This window comes from Sylvia atricapilla, chromosome 13 (genome assembly GCF_009819655.1).
Source record: "Sylvia atricapilla isolate bSylAtr1 chromosome 13, bSylAtr1.pri, whole genome shotgun sequence".
In the NCBI taxonomy this organism is placed as follows: Eukaryota; Metazoa; Chordata; class Aves; order Passeriformes; family Sylviidae; genus Sylvia; species Sylvia atricapilla.
This window is the reverse complement of record NC_089152.1, coordinates 6,656,913-6,674,798: the sequence shown is the minus strand read 5'-3', so window position 1 is coordinate 6,674,798 and position 17,886 is coordinate 6,656,913. Positions and strand designations below refer to the sequence as shown.

General features: G+C 41.6%; 1 protein-coding gene across 1 annotated transcript in view; it reads right to left on the bottom strand.

The window, feature by feature from the left end:
* LOC136366967 (A-kinase anchor protein 13-like) overlaps nt 1–17,886 on the bottom strand; it is a 73,396-nt gene that overhangs the window by 12,233 nt on the left and 43,277 nt on the right. The window contains exon 4 of the mRNA XM_066328289.1: nt 5,551–5,698. Coding sequence (XP_066184386.1) covers nt 5,551–5,698 — 148 coding nt within the window. The remainder of the gene's footprint in view (nt 1–5,550; nt 5,699–17,886) is intronic.

Here is a 17,886-nt window from a genome sequence, read left to right as displayed (position 1 = left end):
AGGTCTTACAGCGAGATTTAAGGACAGGAAAACCAGGAAAACAAATGTTGTGAACCTCATGAAGATCTCAGATTTGCAACCAAGAGATGTTGCCATATGGTGACTTGTGGAAAAGGAAGCCAAGGGATCTCCTGTGACCATCCAAAAAGTGCTTCTTTTCTGCTTCAGAAATCCTGAGTTCTAGTTCTGAAAATCAGAGCCTGTTTTTTGAAGTGCATTTGTGAAATGTACAGTTACTGTATTCACTCTTGCAACACAGGAAGCCTTATGAAATACAGGCACAGGACCAGCAATGGACAGGAGCCTCTACTTTTCCTTTCAAACTTTTCACTGGAAAGGTGAGAGAGAGATTGAAGAGTAGGTAAAGATTTTTTTAAAGGCCTTTGCACACTGCAGATGCCTTAAAGACCTAGAGAAATATAAGACCCCACACATTACAACTTAAATAATTTCAACAGAGATTCAATCACTTTTTCCTGTGACTGATGTATTCTAGTACTGGCATCACTTCCTTTTAATTACACTGCCTTAAGCAATTAAATACACTGAAGAGGATAAGCTGCAAAAAGTCTTCTTGGCTATGCTGTTTTAGTCTATTTTAAGGGGTTTTTTGTTTCATAATTAAGAGTATTTTCAAATCCACAACTGGTATTGCCAAGTGGCCATTTGTTATGCAACTTGTTTACCCTTCTGGTCTACCAGTACAAAGATTGTAATTCATGAAATACAACTTTTTCTATGAAGAGTTGTTTCTTAGGGGAAAACACAGTCTGAAGTGAATAAAGCATGACCATATGTAAAGGATTTCACAGCAAACAAAAAGTTTGAAATGAAGAGATTTCATTTCTGAAATTAATTTTTTTCTATCCTTCTAATTAGCAGAAAGAAAGGAAGGAGAAAAAAAACCCCCAAAACAACAACTCTGAAAGCTATGGAATTCAGAACAAGTTAAAGACTGAACTGCTTCTCTGCCTTAGCTTAAGGATGGAGAGAAAGCTCAGAGTGAGTCAATAGGAATGTGTCAGCCCTGTGGAAACTGCTGGCAGGCAGCTACCAGCAGACAGACAGTCTCTCAGACCTTTTACTACTTCCAGTTTTCATTCTCCTGCCCTTTGAAACCCACACAAGAATCCTGCACCTTTTGAGTTCAACCCCAGAAAAGCGATTTTGGTATTAAGGAGCTGGGAGTGATACAACACATAGCAACAGTACTCACGAAGGCAATTACACCTCACAAAATTTACTTCTTGCTTTGGTAACCTGGCTCACAGACAGGATGTTTCTTACCCTTCACTTATTTGATCAGCAGCTGCTGCAGCTCTGGATTTCTGGACTGTCACTCCCTGTTTGAAATTTCATTTCAAACCTCCCCTGTGTCTCCCACACTTTCCAGACCACCAGTTGTTCAATGCAAAGCAAAATACATGTCCAATCCTACAGCTGCTATGGTGATGGCATGCCAACTTTTGCAATAAATGCACCAAAGGAATACTGGAGCTCCCAGCACATCAGCTCCTGCAAGAAAATTTCCCCAGATCTCCCCAAGAGCTTCCCAACGCTCAGAGGCCTCCACTGGCCACAGCAAGCTGTGGTTGGGACTTTTGACTTGTGTGGACAGTGATGAGGTCATTCCTCCTTTTGCTGGTTTGTTTGCCACATCATGATTTGAGGATTTTTATTATTGGGTTGGGTTTTTTCCCAGTGGGAGAAAAAGCTGCTCTAGCAGAGAGGCAGGAGATGAAGCTGCTGCCTTGCAATGAATGTTTCACTTCCCTGCTTTACACAGATTTCCTTCACTACCACATGCAATCTGCTTGGCCTCAGTTAGCCTCCCTACCCTGCAGAGATGGTGGGAAGAAAAAAAATGCATTAAAATTATGGCAGTATCTGCTGCTGTACGAATAAGGACTTGCTGAAAAGCTCAGTTAATAACCAACACCAGCAGGACCAGCATCTGTGACCTAAGAGCACCTCAACAGCACGAATTCAGCAGCCAACAACAGCTTAACCACAGCAGTAGAGATGGTATAATTTCTCTGCTTCTTCCCTGCTCAGACTGTTGGTGCCCTCTTAACACCCAAACTGCAGTGAGTGAGCTTGAGTGAGCTTTGGCACTGAGATCTCCACTGGAGCAGCATCACACCTCCACCTTCACACTGTGTCTGATAAAACAATGCCTGAAACTGGGCTGGGGAACTACACAGGGCCTCTGGTACTGAGGAAAATTGCTTTCATTAGGGAGAATTTCAACCAGCTTAATTAGAAATAGAAGAACTGTAACAGTGACAGTAAAGCCAAAAGTTAAATAAGATTTTGGTAGTTTTTTACTGCGACAAACAAAAGCTTTGTTGGATGATGAAACCTGGTGAGTCCTTAGGCTGGTAAAAGAGCTACTGAAAGCACACAAAACAACATCTCCTGGCTAATTCTTGAATCTCAGTAGCCAATTTTGACACTTCAAGTTATGACTGATCAGCTCAGATGAGAATCTGTTTCTCACAAGGGGAAATTACTTTCTTTAATTAACACAGCCAACATCAGGGCAGGATAAATAATCCACCCCATTCTTCAGAACAAGTGCATAAATACAGGTAAGTATTCTGTAGTTTAATGAAGTGATGAATCTGTATTTATTCACATCTTCAGCTAAAATAAGGCTGCTCACATAAATTTACAATCAGAAGTCCTTTCTTTTATTATGTACAGAAATAAAAGCTCACATTTGAATTTTTATTTATATATATATATATAGTAGTATGGACTATATATATTCAGTGTTTAAGGCAGATGATAAAAAAGCATAGGAAAGAGGCAGATTGCTCTAGTAATTATATAAGATGCAACAGTCATTTAATTCTGCAGTGATAAGCTTTTATTTAGTTAAGTCTTTCAGGATATAGAGAATTTTCCCATACAATGAGAATTTATGAGGTATTTTGACAGCTTATATTTCCATTCCATTTTCTCTAATTTTTCACCTAGGATAACTTAATGTTGTTATGATTTCTTTTAAAATGTGATTTTCTTTGAAAGCTTTGCTAAAACATTCTGATTAATTTTGGCAGCAAATATAATGAAATCCTTTTCCTGTCTTTTAACCCACTGAAAAAGTGAAGAAACAAAAATTACAAATCTGGGCTTGTTTTCACTTCAGCTTTAACAGAATTACAGTCACCCCTTTCCCCCCAGCCACTGATGGATCTCATCTGAAATTTCTTGGGGACCCCATGAAATCTTGAGAACTTGGGGAAGAATGAAGCAACGAGTCCAGAAGGGATGCAGAGGGGATTCAAGGAAGGCAGAGAGGCTCCTGAGTGAATCAGCCCTTCTTTAATCCACCTGAGCTGTCCCCAAGGAGCTGCTGTGCTCGCAGGGATGTGCAACACTCCCTGCATCACAGGAACAAATGAAAGATGCTCGGAGCTGGAAGAAAAGGATGTGATTTTGGCTAAAAGAGCTGTTTGCAGGAGTTTCCTTGCAGAGCACTTGCTGAGTGCCCGGGGCTGGGTGTTTGAACAAGGGCTGGTCTCACACACTCTGTGTGTTGTTCATGGCTAATCCCTTCGAGGTCAAATAACGCTGTGAGTCACCACGGCCATCGCCAAGGCAACTGTGGAATATACAGAGTAAACACATGATTACAGATTCACTGTGCGTCCAGGAAGGAGGAGGAGGAGGAGGAAGAGCTGCACTGAAATAAGTCATACTTCTACTGAAATCAGTGTAGTCAGCGCTGAAACAACATTGGACAAATCCACGGGTGTCAGCAGAGGGTATGAAAAAAAATCAGCTTTACCCATTTCTTGCTTTGCCTTTCCCCAACAACCTCTTCACCACTGAAGTATTTTTTCCTTAGGTAGTCTCACTAAAATGAGGTATGAGCACAGAAGAGGGTGTGATCCACATGGCTACTTCACATCTGAGATGTCACCTCTTCCTTGCACCACAGCCCCTGGGCAGTGCAGGAATGAGACCACCTTTCTGAAAGGTCCCTTAAAACTCTGTCTGAAACAAGCTGTCTTCTGGGACAGCACCCATCCCGGTCTAGCTTCACACACCACAAGATCATGATTATACTGGTTAAAAAAACCCAACAAAACAATCCATTATTGCTAAAAGAACAATTGAGAGAAATTCCCTCTTTTCCTTTTGAATCGTGAACGGCGTCAGATTTCCCACTAACAGCAACAAAACAAGATGCAGGGAGCCCTTCCCAGTGACTCAGTTCTATCTGGGGCTGGCAGTGCCCAGAGCATCACTTTGGTACCACCTGGCAGCCACCACCCTTGGCCATGTCCACCAGTGCTGCAAGGAAAAGGACAACAGTGATGGGAAAGCATCATTCCTGTCCGGAAATCCCATCCAGCACGCTGGTTCCCACATGGGCTGAAGGGAACACTGAAGCTTTTCAGTTCTTTTCTTGGCACAGCAGCCACAGCCCCGAGGGAGAGGTGAAGTCATTGGAAGCAGGGCTGGCAGAGCCCCACGCCCACCACACAAAAGCAGGGAAGGAGTCACCCCCTCTTTGCTCTTCTGGGAGAAAATAAGCATTAATCTAATTGATTGCACGGGGCTCCAGTCATCAGTAGCCATAAAAAGCCACGTCTCTTCCCAAGCCAAGTGAACAACATGAACAGCACAAAGAGAGGAGGAAATGAAAAAAAACCTGAGAGCCCAACTTTTACCCACTCATTCCCAAGAGAAAAAAAACTCTGAATTTTACTCCGTGTGCATCTCTCACAAAACAATACTTAGGAGGTAGGTGAAAAGAGAAACCCAAGAAAAAACACTTGATGGCCTGAGTTACACGGTGTGCAGTGAAAATGTCAGGCGTTTTTCTCACACTGGTAGCAATGTGCTGCATAGCAACAAGTCAGAATGAAAGGTTAATGGTGAGGACTGCAGCCTGGAACATGTTCATTCCCACGGTCCTGAAGTCACCAAAGGGAAACGCTGATTTGTTTTGGTTTGGTTTGTTTGTTGGTGGCACAAAGGACAAAACCAGTGGTGGGCTTTCATGTTGAAACCCACCTCATCTGAACCAGCCATGGAGAGATGGCACTGAGCAGCACATCACCTGTACTGCAAGAGCTCCAGAAATGCTCTGAGCTGAACAAGATTTAGGGAAAAGAGCTGTATTTCACCTGAAAGACAGCAGTCAACCTCATCAAGTCAAGCAGATGATAAGTGTAGTAAGACTTACTGCCCACCACCTGGGCAATAGCATCTGTAACCTCACAAATGTATCTTCCACCATCTTTCCTGCATTTAAAAGCTTTTTACTATGTGTATGTGACTGTGAGCTTTCTACAATATCATCTCATAGTTACATATTAAATAATTGTAATCTGAAAGTCATATAATTCTAGTGATTCAAGAAAGAGGTTTTTAAAAGACAAAAGTAGTCATCCAAACCACATGTTCCACTCCTTGTGAATGTGTAAATGAGGAAAAAGACAACCAAGGAAACAGCATTACATTCCAGTCCACTTGTAGTAACTGAATTTCACAGACTGATACACTGATATGCAAAGAAAGGCAATTGTTTACCCGGAGAAATTGTCTCCAGACTCCCAGGATTAATCTTTCTCGTGCTTGTGCAGTGTTGGACAGTTGATCCAGTGAAGACCAAATAAAAAACTACATCATCTTCAACTTTATCTTCCTCACTCAGCTGCACTGTAATAACAGAGTCACCCTAGGAAAAAAAGACAAGAAACAAGGTTAGATTTACATGACCAAGAACTGTATCATCTAAAATAAAACTTCTCTTCCTACAAGATTCACACTCTCCACTCATACACTCCTTTCACAAGGCTCAGATATGCAAGGCAACCTTAGCATCAAAGCCAGCCAACATTTAGGAAATATGTTGAATGTAGCTCTAGGAAGAGATGCAGAGATCTCCAGGGTATATTCAAAATAACAACCTAATATAAGTGAAATCAAATCAAATCTGACAAAGCTATGCACACCCCACACGAGGGTTTTTGTACATACACAGACACACACATATATTTAGACATACCATCCTACATGCATAGGTAAAACACCAGAAATTAGATACTGGTCTAAAATTGCCTCAACCTTCAGAAATTTGAAAAAACACTCTAATTCTTCCTTGAGTGCTCACATTTCTCCTGTCCAAGCCAGCACTGCAACCACAGATCCAACTTGACCACTGAACACATTTCCTCTCATCCACAATCCATAAATACACAAAGATACCAAAGTTTCATATCCACTGAGATTTTTTTCCCCACCTTTCTTACAAAGAAACAGTAACTGTGGTGGTACAGACAGTGGCAGCTCTTCTCACTCATCTATAAGCTCGTGCCTTGGTGAAAAGCTCTGTGTGTTAGCAAATACAGCAGTTCTTCAAGCCTTGAGGGAAAAAACCTATCATGATCTGCTGGTTAAACCCTCCTTTGTATTATGGAGGGTTTACTTCAGTACCTCAGCATATTTTATCGTTTAGTTCATCTTCGCTCTCAGGGCAAATCTTATTTATAAAAAGGTGCACATGGTTATCACAGTTAACCCAGCAAAAAGTACAGTAAATACACCTGAAATTCCTACATCCGCACAGAAAGGAACAAGGGCAATATGACTCAATTTCAGTATTCCATGGGGAAGGGAAAGCAATGAAAGAGGATGGTTTCCAGTTACTGCAGAACTAAGTGAAGTATTTTCATTTGATGGAAAAATCCTAAGAGTCATTTAGGCAGGAAAAGACCTCCAAGATCATCAGGTCCAACTGTTAACCCAGCACGGTCAAGCTATCACTAAACCATGTCCCCAAGTGCCACATCCACTACAAAACTTTTAAATGCCTCTGGGGTCTCCCCATACTTTACTAGCCTGATAAAATTATACAAACTAGAAGACACTGAGAACAAGAGTCTGTGATGTGACCTTCTGTCCCTTTTCTGTCGAGATCAGAACCAGGTGGATGCCCCAGTTTTACACTGCAGCTGTGGCTGCCAGCTCTCCACCACCACCCCACCGAGCATATGGTCACAGCTGCAAATCTGGAAAAGATTTTATTATTATTATTGTTGTTATTGCAGATTATGTAATTCTGATTTGCATATTCAAGAGAATACACGTCATTTCCTTTAAAACCTCCCCCTTAAGATCAGTGAGTTCATCCCTTCTCTTTGTCAAATACAACTATTGTAGAAAATTCCCAGACTTCCAGGCCCTCCCGTACATCCGTCCCATGCTAGCATCGCTTCCCACGCTCTGCCTCACGTCTCCCCTTCTCTCCCTCAGCTCCTTTTACTCTTCCTCCTCCAAGTTTATGTCCAGTTCTCCCCTGATCCAGCCCATCTGGCACCTCTAGCCAGGGGCAGGACTGTACCTTGTTTTATAAAAATAAGATTTTCTGGGGCAAGTACACGGCCAGCCGCTGGTCTTTAAATCAAATATGTGGGTCAGTGCTGTAACACAGGAAAGAAAACCATAAATTCAAAAAAAAAAAAACCAAAACCCAAAACAACCCAAAAAACAACCTAATGGATCAGTGAGTGCATTTTGCATTTTCAGAGGTTGTAGAGTTACAAATGTAAATTTTAGGAAGGTCTCACGCGATAATATCAGACCAGACTTCCAGCTGGGGAGGAAGGAACCATGTAGCAAAAGTCTATCTTGTATAGAGTCAGTGTTAAAATAAAAACAGGTGCAAAAAGAAATAAATCAAGCTTTAAATTCAAGCATGACCAGTTCACATGCTGAGTTGAAAACTAAATATTCCATTTCAAGCAAACGGATCCAGATTTGAGCTGATGTTCAAAAAACCAAAAACTTGAGTTTTAACCTACAAACCCTTGGTGCTTTGTTTTTTATATCTGCCTTTGTTCAAACCGTTTCTCCCTTAAGGCATGAACATACAAAGTACTTAAACAGATTTGAAATGCAGGTGACACTTCAGAACAGTCACCAACAGCACTGAGTGTTTAACATGGTATCTGTTAAAAGAGATTTTTTCTTTTGTTTATCTGAGAAATCAAGTACAGCCAGCCTAATTTTTGTGAAATCAAAGCAATTTGACATAGAGTTTTTGTGAGAAAACACCTGTCTATCCGTGCAAACTACTCACATTCTAGGAAAAGCAATTTAATTTGCATGAATATGGCAAATGGCAATTTGTATATTTAGTTACTTGCAGAAAACCTAGTAAATACATGTAAGAAACCTCAACACCAGAGGTTCCACATAACCTGAAATCCAAGCTGGAACTTAAACTTACAGCTGAACTTATTTAGATACCTGACCTAATTTTGAAGGTGGAAGGTGGTCAGACCAGTGACCTCCAGCAGATCTTTCCAACCAACTTGTTCCACTCCTTAGATTATAATTCAGTTCATTTCAGTTATTGTTTAAGTCTAGAGAGAGTACAAATTATCATCAGCTGGTATCAATTTTAAAGGTTCTTCATCAGTGTCTTTATGGTAGGAAGGTAGCACTTTATGGTAGGAAGGTCTCCACCACCCGGCTCCCACCTCTTCTGGAGGAGCCTTCAGCAAAGACTGTGGAACACTGAGCTTCTTATTTATTGGATTTTTTTACTTTAATTTTTAAGTTGTCTCCAAATATCTTTGGTAAGACTGATAATGTGCCACTTAATTGCTGTGTGCTTCAGTTTATTTACAGGTGTCACCTGAGCTAACTCAGCCACTGTGCCTGGTACAGGTCACTGTGCTGATGTGATCTCGGATCCCAGAAGCAAAAGACGCTCCTTCACACACCTCTTTACCTCCCAGTTACTGACAATGTCATTGTTCACTGCCAATTTTAATTTGATTTTTAAGTTATTCAAACAATGTGTTTATTTGGAAAGGAAATAACGCACAGAATAAACCCCTCTCATTCCAAGATTTTTGGAGTTAAAGAAAATCAGTTACAAATGCAGCCAAATTCCTCCAACCCACATAGAAGACTTTCCAACAGGCCTATTGCATTCAGCCTCCAAAAACATTTTAATTGAAGTATGTTTACCTTTATTCATTTAATATTGTCCAAAAAATGTCATCTGTTCAGTATCACTGCCACACAAGGTGGTTATTATAACCCTTCTTTCATCCCAAATTGCTAGAAATGGGAGGCCAGCCTGCCAATATCCCTTTGGTGAAAGTACAGACAGATCAAAGCCATTCTCTGGAATGCTCCAACAAATAAGAATAATTTAATTTCAAAACTAGTTTGGATCGACTAATATTTACTTGGCTTAAAGCCCATTGGAAATGAAAACATTCCATCTTGGTCCATTCATGAAAGAGGCCACCCTGTCCCTTGTTTGGATCTGAAAAATCCCTGGTCTCAGATGTAACGGGATGTAGAGAAGGTGGATAGGGCTCTTTCCTCTATTCCCTTTTCCAAACCAAAGGGAGAAAGGAGGTCTGCCTTCCCATGGGACAGGTGCACTGGGAAAGCCAAGCCTGACCTTGAGCTTTAAACTAGAAAACAACGCAGAAAGGGATTTTAGAGTGGCTCTTCTCTGAAGTTTTGACTTAGTTAAGCCAGCAGAAATACAATTATGTCTAATAAGGCCCAAAAGTTGTCATTAGAACTAAACCTCAAAACTATCTAGACAAGGCACCTGTTGGTCAGCTCAATTTGCTGGCATTAGCACAAATCCACCTTTTTAGGTAGTAGTTTTTCCAGCACTGCAGTTAAACGCATGTGGATTGTGTGTAGGCAAAGCACAAACAACTCCAAGTAAGCCTGTTAAAATGGACTATTTACCTTCAAAGGCTTTTTTTTTTTTTTTTTTTTTTTTTTTTTTTTTTTTTTTTTAATAGGCGACCTCAGCAATATTTGGAAGTGGTAATGAAGTGAACAAAATCTCTTAGCTCAAAAGAATTAAGACCATTTATGTTACCTCAAAAATACTATCCGCCTTCCAAAAATAAATAATTGTTGTAAGCAAATAAAAATATCTTTCTTTTCCACTTCAGGCTCTGGAAATCTCTCTGGTTTGGGCAGATTGGTCATCATTTGGGACCATGAAAACACCCCTGCAAATTGCAGAATTCCAGGCTTCAAGATGAAAACCATGAGTTTAGCTGGCAGTAGGGAAAGATCCCCAAAGGATATCAGCTCTACCAGAAACACGTAATGTTGTCAACAACGAACTGAACAAGGGAAAAAATATTCTTACCATGCTAACAAATTTTAACGTTTCTAAAAACAAACAAGGAAAAAAAAAAGAAAATAAAGGGAAGCTATGTTTTTGTAGCTGAAACATTAGATTTCTAAGCTGGGTTTTCCCCCCACAGTCCATACTGGGAACTTTAAAGAACATTTCTTAAGTCACCAACCACCCACTCTGACCTCCATACACAGAATCTAAAAATACTTATGAAAATTAAGTGTGCATTAGATGGCAATACTGCAGCACTCAAGTGTTACTTTAACATTCTGCTTCTAATGAGAAAACACCAACAACTAGCAAGGATTAACTTGCTCTACCCAGAAAGGCAAAATGCAAAAATTGCTGCTGACCACTGACAGCAAACTGCAGCTGTTTTCTCATGCAGCAAAAACCTACTGAATGGGAAGTCCCTGAGTTAGATGGGTTGGAGATTCACATGAAGAAAGCTTTTCTCCCAAGGTGTTTCCTTCTAGGGGCTGTTGTGGATTTGGGAATTATGATGCTTTATTAAGGAGGCTGGATTAGATGAGTAAATGTAACCTGTCATTGCAACAAGTTTTGGTTTGTTTCCGCTACTCATAACATGAATCAGGCCCTTGTTGAGTCACTGCTTTATTGTATTTCTGCTTCCTCCCCTTTGGGAAGCCCTAAACAGCTCCCAGGAGAGTTTCACTGCACCCAGCACAAAATCACAGCTGTGAATTCTTCTTCCTCCTCCTCCTTCAGTTTAGGCTCATTGGTACTTTTATTTATTCATTTTTAGATGAAGCTGGACTTGCTGCTACCTCAGCTACTGCTTGACACAGAGTACCCAGGATCAGGCTGTAATTCCAGCACCAGGCAAGTCCTTTCACATCCCTGTGCTTTGGGTTTCCCCATCAATGAAATGGGAATCGTGGTCCAAACTGAGCACTTTTCATCCAAATGGCTTTTAAAGGAACAGCTGGCTTTTCAATCACATGACGTTTTCTTTGGAAAGTGCGCAGCACTGACAACAATTAAACTAGACAAAGTCAAAGGGAAAGCTGAGACAATTCCACCTCAAACTGAGAATTGCAGAGGAGTCTGAGAGCAGCTAGAGCATGGAAAAGGCAACTGCAAGGCACCTTAATGAAACATAACAAAATCATCAAATAAGGAAAAAACCAATATAATTGTTTAGATGCTCGATGATCCATTACCATCTACCTCTGTCAGTACACAACAAGATCAGCAGCTCAACTTTTGCTCCCAGACAGCTCCCATATCTAAGCTGAGTATCCTGGAAGATCCCTCCCATCTAAGGTTACTTTGGGTTGGTGCAAACTTGTGCTTAAAGCCCCAGAGAATGACATCTGGAAAGGACACACGGACATCTCTGTGCAGAACAAAACCACGCACAGCCACACAGGCTCCTGACTGCAAACGGAAATGGGGCTTTGGGTAACTATTTTTAGAGCAACATGACAGTGCTCTCATCTCCTGGAATAACCCTTTTGATTGAGAAAGGCTTAGATCCCAGTTTTTCCAGGTCTGAGTAAGTGTTCCAGTCAGTCAGCTGTGACACAGCACTATCACTGCTGGCTCCGAAAACCACAGGATGTTCATCTTCCACGGCAAAAAAAAAAACTTACATCCAGGAAACTCTTCCAGGCTGCTATTCCCAGGTCAACAGATGAAACAGCTCACACTTGAGGGGCAAAATCTGGGGATGGATCCTACCTCCAAAACACCCAGCTGAGTCCCCTTCCCTCCTGGCACGAGGCAAATTTGTCAGTGGATCTCAGTGCCTTAGCCTGGAACATCCATCCCCTTTTCCAGATGCGGCCATTTAGCCTGCAAGCTCCCAGCACATGGACAGAAAAGGAAGGGACCATGGGAGGAGGTCAGACATATCTGTTACAGGGAGATAACAGCAATCATTACAGACATCCTCAATTTCACCACTATGGATTGACTCAGAGAGCACTTAGTGGGGAGGAAAAAAGAAAAAAAAACCAATCACATCAAACACAGCTCATTCTGCAGAACTCCAGGCCCCAGGAACAAAGGTAGGGCTATGAAATCTGTCTGAACATGAGCAGCTCTAGAAATCCCTCCTCACCTGGAGATATCGCCCATGATAAAGGCAGTGACCCGGGTCAGGAGCAGGGAGAAAGATGGATGTCCTTGGGGTGGAGTGTTGCAACCTCCTGCAGATAAAACCTTCAGGGAAAGACTCCAGAAATAAACAGAATGGCAAGCTGCCAAGTGTTGGGGCAGATTGTGTCCTTTTTTGTAGTCAATGACTTCAAACTCCTTGATCTTAAAGCATGCAGTAGAAAAGCTTTCCTAATAATAATAATAAAAAAAAAAAAAAACCAACCGCCACAAAAAAGAAGACAAGAATGACTCCCATGGTTTAAATAAAACAAATAATTAAAAAAAAAAAAATCTATCTCTAGACCTAGCCTTATTTCCTTTTTACATTACCAGAAGTGCTATTATTTCTACCAGTGAAAGGTTTCAGGTTAACAGCACAGATACTGAGCACCTCTGTGATGAGAAAGCCAAATTCTGCAAAGTACTCTATCATTCTTTGGAAAATACAATCACAGACCAGTCTGTCTTGCCCGCAGGCCAAGAAGAGCAGAATGATGGTACACATTTTTTCTGCCAGCCCACAGTGCAAATCAAGGTGATACCTTCCATATTTCATTAACACTGCACTGAGCCAAGTGACTTCTTCCAACACCAGCCACAAAGCCACAACTTGAAACACTGACACAGAGACAAAATAACTTTCTTCTCTCCACCACTTTCTTTCCTCAAAGGTGGAAAAGAATTTGGTCCAAAAATAAGATTAGCTTAGCACACTGATGAATAAAATGTTGACACAAGTGCAGAGTCAAAAGACCATTTATTCAAGACTCTTTGGACAAAAAAGAATTTGTGGGAAAACAAGGACACTTATGATAAACAGCCTTGAGCTGTTGCCTCTAGGTCCAAGCTGGGTCTCATGGATCCATCCTGAGCGTGACCTGTGCTAAAGAACACAGCATGGACACCCTAAAATTGCCTGTCGGCAGAGACAGCATTGTTAGGGCTGATTTATTAACACCATCTCACAACCATGGCCCAAGCCAGTCCAGGTGTCCAATCCTGCAGCAGGATTTGTTTGCGAAGAGATAAAAGGGCTGAGGAGAGCAGAGTAGGTGGATTTCCTACTCTAAACCAGTGCAAGCAGCACAAACTCCTGTGGAAATGGGTATGCTTCAAGAAATCCATTATTAGTGACCCACATCCTCTGACAGAGGATGTCTCTGTCAGCCTCCAAATCAATCATCTCCAAGATGAGCCTTTATTGAGTGTCAAGATGTTGTTATAACTATTATACACATACTAATCCATGCAGCTCAGAGGAGATCTCTACCGACTGCCAGCAGAGATCCATCAAAGTAACAAGATCTCCTTACTGCTGAAAGAGATACACGATTTATCTTCATGCAGAGATGTCCCTGACATGCCACTCTGCTGCCCAGAGCCAGGCAGGTTATTAGATTGGGCTGTTAATAGCTAATTTAACTGTACCACTGCCTTAGCTGGGGCTGCACGTGCTCCGCAGCACTCAGAGCATGCAGAGTGCATCAGCTCGGTGCCAGCCTGTGCTGTACACAGCCAGCCCTCACAAAAACCAAACAGCCAAGGGCATGCCTAATCATCTTTAGCACACACAAAAACATGGTGACATTAACAGCAAAATTAGCAGCGAAATCAAACTTCAGGAGAAGGACAGAAAGGGTAAGAAGAGTGCCATTCACTTTTTTGTACTAAATGTAAACACCCAGGGAAAAACTGCGATGGGAAGTATTGTTTTGGTGGATTTGGCAGTGTAGTAAAGAAAATAATGATTTAATTTTCACTTTTCAGGCAGTTTAGTGTTAGTCAGGCTATCAGCTTAAAGAATTGTGCACTTTCTGGCCTGAAAAAGCAAGCAGTGACAGTAATGCCAAACCTCTTCTACCACAAGGCCTGCACAGCTCTGATACAGAGGAGGAGGAGGAGGAGGAGGTGTGAAGGTGTAAATGTCACCTACACATTGTGGTTAACCCTTAAAGTATGCAAGTCTCCATGTAAAGTCACAATGAACATGAAGACAAGACAACAGAGTGGAGGAAATTTCTTTGTTGGAGAATGCCCCCTCCAGTACCATCCAGTTTCTACAAGTACTCGTCTTACTTTTAGGCTTTTTTGTCTGAAATTTTGGAAACTACTTCAATCAGTTCCTAGAAAAACACACCCAAATTGATGTGAATGTCTTGTCTGGCCTCATTCTAAAGCCTCTTCTGTCCTTCATTACACTTACGAGAAGCAAACCAGGTAATTTTATAACTAGCTGCTTGAGTGATTGATAGTATTTCCTACTAACTGCTCATCTAGCAATAACAACAAAATTGCAGTGCTTAGGAGCAATAGCAGACAGTCTGAATGTGTGCAGTGACTAAGAGAAATCCAGCTACTCTCTTGGCACCAGAAAGATGGAGAGAGTCACAATTCCTGGAAGATAAAGTACAAATGATGACATATTATTAGAAGCAATCTCCTACCACTGGAGTATTTCCACAAATAGCCTTGAGGTGTCTTAAAGAAAACCAAAGGGGAAAAAAAAAAAAAGAAATCAGGTTTGAACACTAAGATCTAAAAGCAGAAAAAAGCCGAAGGACGGCTTTTTCCTGGTACTTCAGCCTCCTCTACAGTACAGCAAAACCTTCAGAGAGACAGAGCTCAGTGTGTTCTCCAGAGCACTCATTTCCCTGCCAGCTGCAAAATATCCTCGCCAGTCTTTAAATTTTTCACAGTACTTAGAGCTACTGCAATGACTGAGGCACTTTTTACAGTGACATTTTTGCCATTAGAGAACAAAAACCACTATAATCATTACCTTACTGATGCAAAAACCCCCCCAGCCACAACTGCAGACAGATGAAACTTTTGTAATGTTTAAAAGAAACACTTTGAAACATCAACGCAAACACATGGAGCCCTGAAAATGTGTCCTGTGATAGAACTACCACTTGATGGCACTGCACAGCATCGAGCTACACTGATTCACAATTATTTTATTTTCCACTTAAGCACAATATGGAATTGCTTTACTGAGCCAGGCAGAGCACATCCAACACAGCCTTTGGAAGCAATGGGAAGCACTGCAGGCAGAGTGCAGGGGATTTGGGAGGCTGTGTGAAATTTTGGCTCCATGAGCACTGCTCTCACATCAGCTTTGCTGTCAGAACTGCCTCTAGCTGAACAAAATGACTGTCAGCACTTTGTTACAGGAAATACAGCAGGGGCATGTATCCTGAGGAATGACATGGGAAATGTGTTTGCTCTTCCTAAAGGTACCACAAGAATACATCCCATAGTGGAGGAATACTTTAAGAGTACTATCATTCTCTTAAACACAAATACAGATTTCTATTGCTTATTCCTCCTGACAGGAGAGGAGGCAACACTGTCAGTGATGCTGGGGAGGGGCAACATCTCTTGTGTCTGTCCAGGTACTCCCAGCTCATCAGCTACCACAAGAAATAACAAATACCAAACACAGAGCCCAAGACAGGTACATTATTTCACCCAATTTTAATACAATTCTTAGTGTGATAATATAAGGATTCCTTCTGCAGTTTCAGAAAACAGAAGGAAGCAATCTGACAGCTCCCCAAAAGCAGATCATTGTCTCCTGCCTTCCCACCCCTACCAGCTGTACCAGCTCTGGCATCTTCTGCAAGTCATATTAAAGTTCACACGTAATGCTGCAAAGTAGTGGTGAGTTAAGGGCAGAATTTCAGAGAAGTGCTCCAGACTTCAAGCCAGACTGTTTATTGTTTACCAGCACTTTCACACCCACAAAACAGGATCACAGAAGAAAAGTTTAAATAGATAATGAGGGGAGGAGGGCTTTGAACACATATCCAGCACTTTTAGTTTCAGACAATATGGAAGAAGGGTTGAGAAAAGGCCTCAGAACTGCAAAGAACCCAGTTTCTCCTGCAGGAAGATGCTGCTGATGGTCTGGCAGCCTCATCTGACTTCTTCAGGGGAAGCTGCCTTCAGTCAGTGCACAAAAGTGACCATTTCACCAACAGCCCTATGCTAACATCACACAGATCTCATGAGCTAGACAATGTCTCTCTTAAGAGGAGCAAGCCAAGCAATCAGCCTCCTAACAACCAGACTGAGCAAAAGTCTGCTCTGAGGTATGACAGAACCCAGAAGCAGCAGGGAACTTGCCAGAGGATGGTGCTGAGTTCAGGTGGCAGCTGCCAGACACCATTTCCACAGAAGGGATGGCTTCTTGCATGATGCAGACTGGAGTTTGGGAAGCAGAGGATGAAAAGAATCTAAATCAAAGACATGAGTGACAAAAACTTAAAAGATGAGGTCAAGCACAGTTTAGTGAGGAAAGTATTTTGCCTGGAGAATTAAAGCAGAGCCAGACAAGCTGCAATATACTCCTCTCAAAAAAAAAAAAAAAAATCAGTTTATTCAGGCGCCCCAGCTCACTTTCTTAAAACCAACCAAGCAGCAGGTTCTTCCACAAGCAATGCAAGCAAATATTTTATTTGTAAAAGGTGCTCGGGGCCTCCATTCATTCATTACTCAAAGACATTCTGAAGGTGGGGCAGAAAACTAGTTTGTCATTAAGAAGAAATCAAGTACCCAACAAATAAAAGACAAGAGGTTTATCAGATCCTCTCACCACAGAGCTGAACTAAACATCAAGGCTGGCTGTCCTCTTGCCTAAAGACCTCGAAAGAAACAAAGCTGGGGCTTCTGTGTAGTGACTTTTGTGAGAAATTCCCACATCAAAAGCATGTGTGGTATGTTCTACTTTTTCTGCTGGACTGACCTCAGATATTCAGGCATCTCAGTGGCCCCTATCACAATAGATGCCACTAAGTAAACAAATTCTGCTTTAGTAGAAAAGTAACTTAACCACAGCTGCCGACCTCATGACAGCATCCTACTGCAGAACTGCAAAGGTATTTCATTTTGTCCTTTTGTCCTCTCAGTAGAGATTTCTGCAGAACATTAATCATACAGCACAGGACAGTGCACAAGTGCCACCTGAGATGGTTTCAGCCATGGAAAGAAGCCAGATGTGAGGCGCACACAGGTACAACACCTCACTGCACTCAGGGACACAGGGAGCCACATCACCTGGGACAGACACTGCTGCCACAAGCATCAAAAGTCTGTATTGTGAACTTTTATCTTCAATTCTTTAATATTACCTCAGAAGGGGGGAGGGGGGTTAAAAACATGAACATCAGAGAATATTACAATTATTTTTCTCAAGAATACACAGTGCAATTCAGTAGGGCCTCATTTTATATGAATATGTAAGCAGGGGGAAAATATTACAAGCATTATCCTTTTCTTCAATTTTAGATGAAAGCAGGACAAACTGGGAAATTTACAGTAGTTCATTCATTAACAGAAGAGGACCTACTGTACCTAAACCCCAGGTTATATTAAAAGAGGGTCAATGCATTCTTTCTGAGGCTTTTGAAGTTCATACTTCATTAAGCTGCATGACATTTTGCCTTGGAAGTGGGAGCTCTCATCTCTATCAAAAAGTCTCCTTGAGAAACTCTGCAGGTTACACAGCTCCTAAGTGGCAGTTTAGACAAGAGACTCCATCCACAGACCTGATTAAAGACCAAAGTCAGTGGCAGCATTTTTATCAATTAAGTGTTTGCCCTCTCATG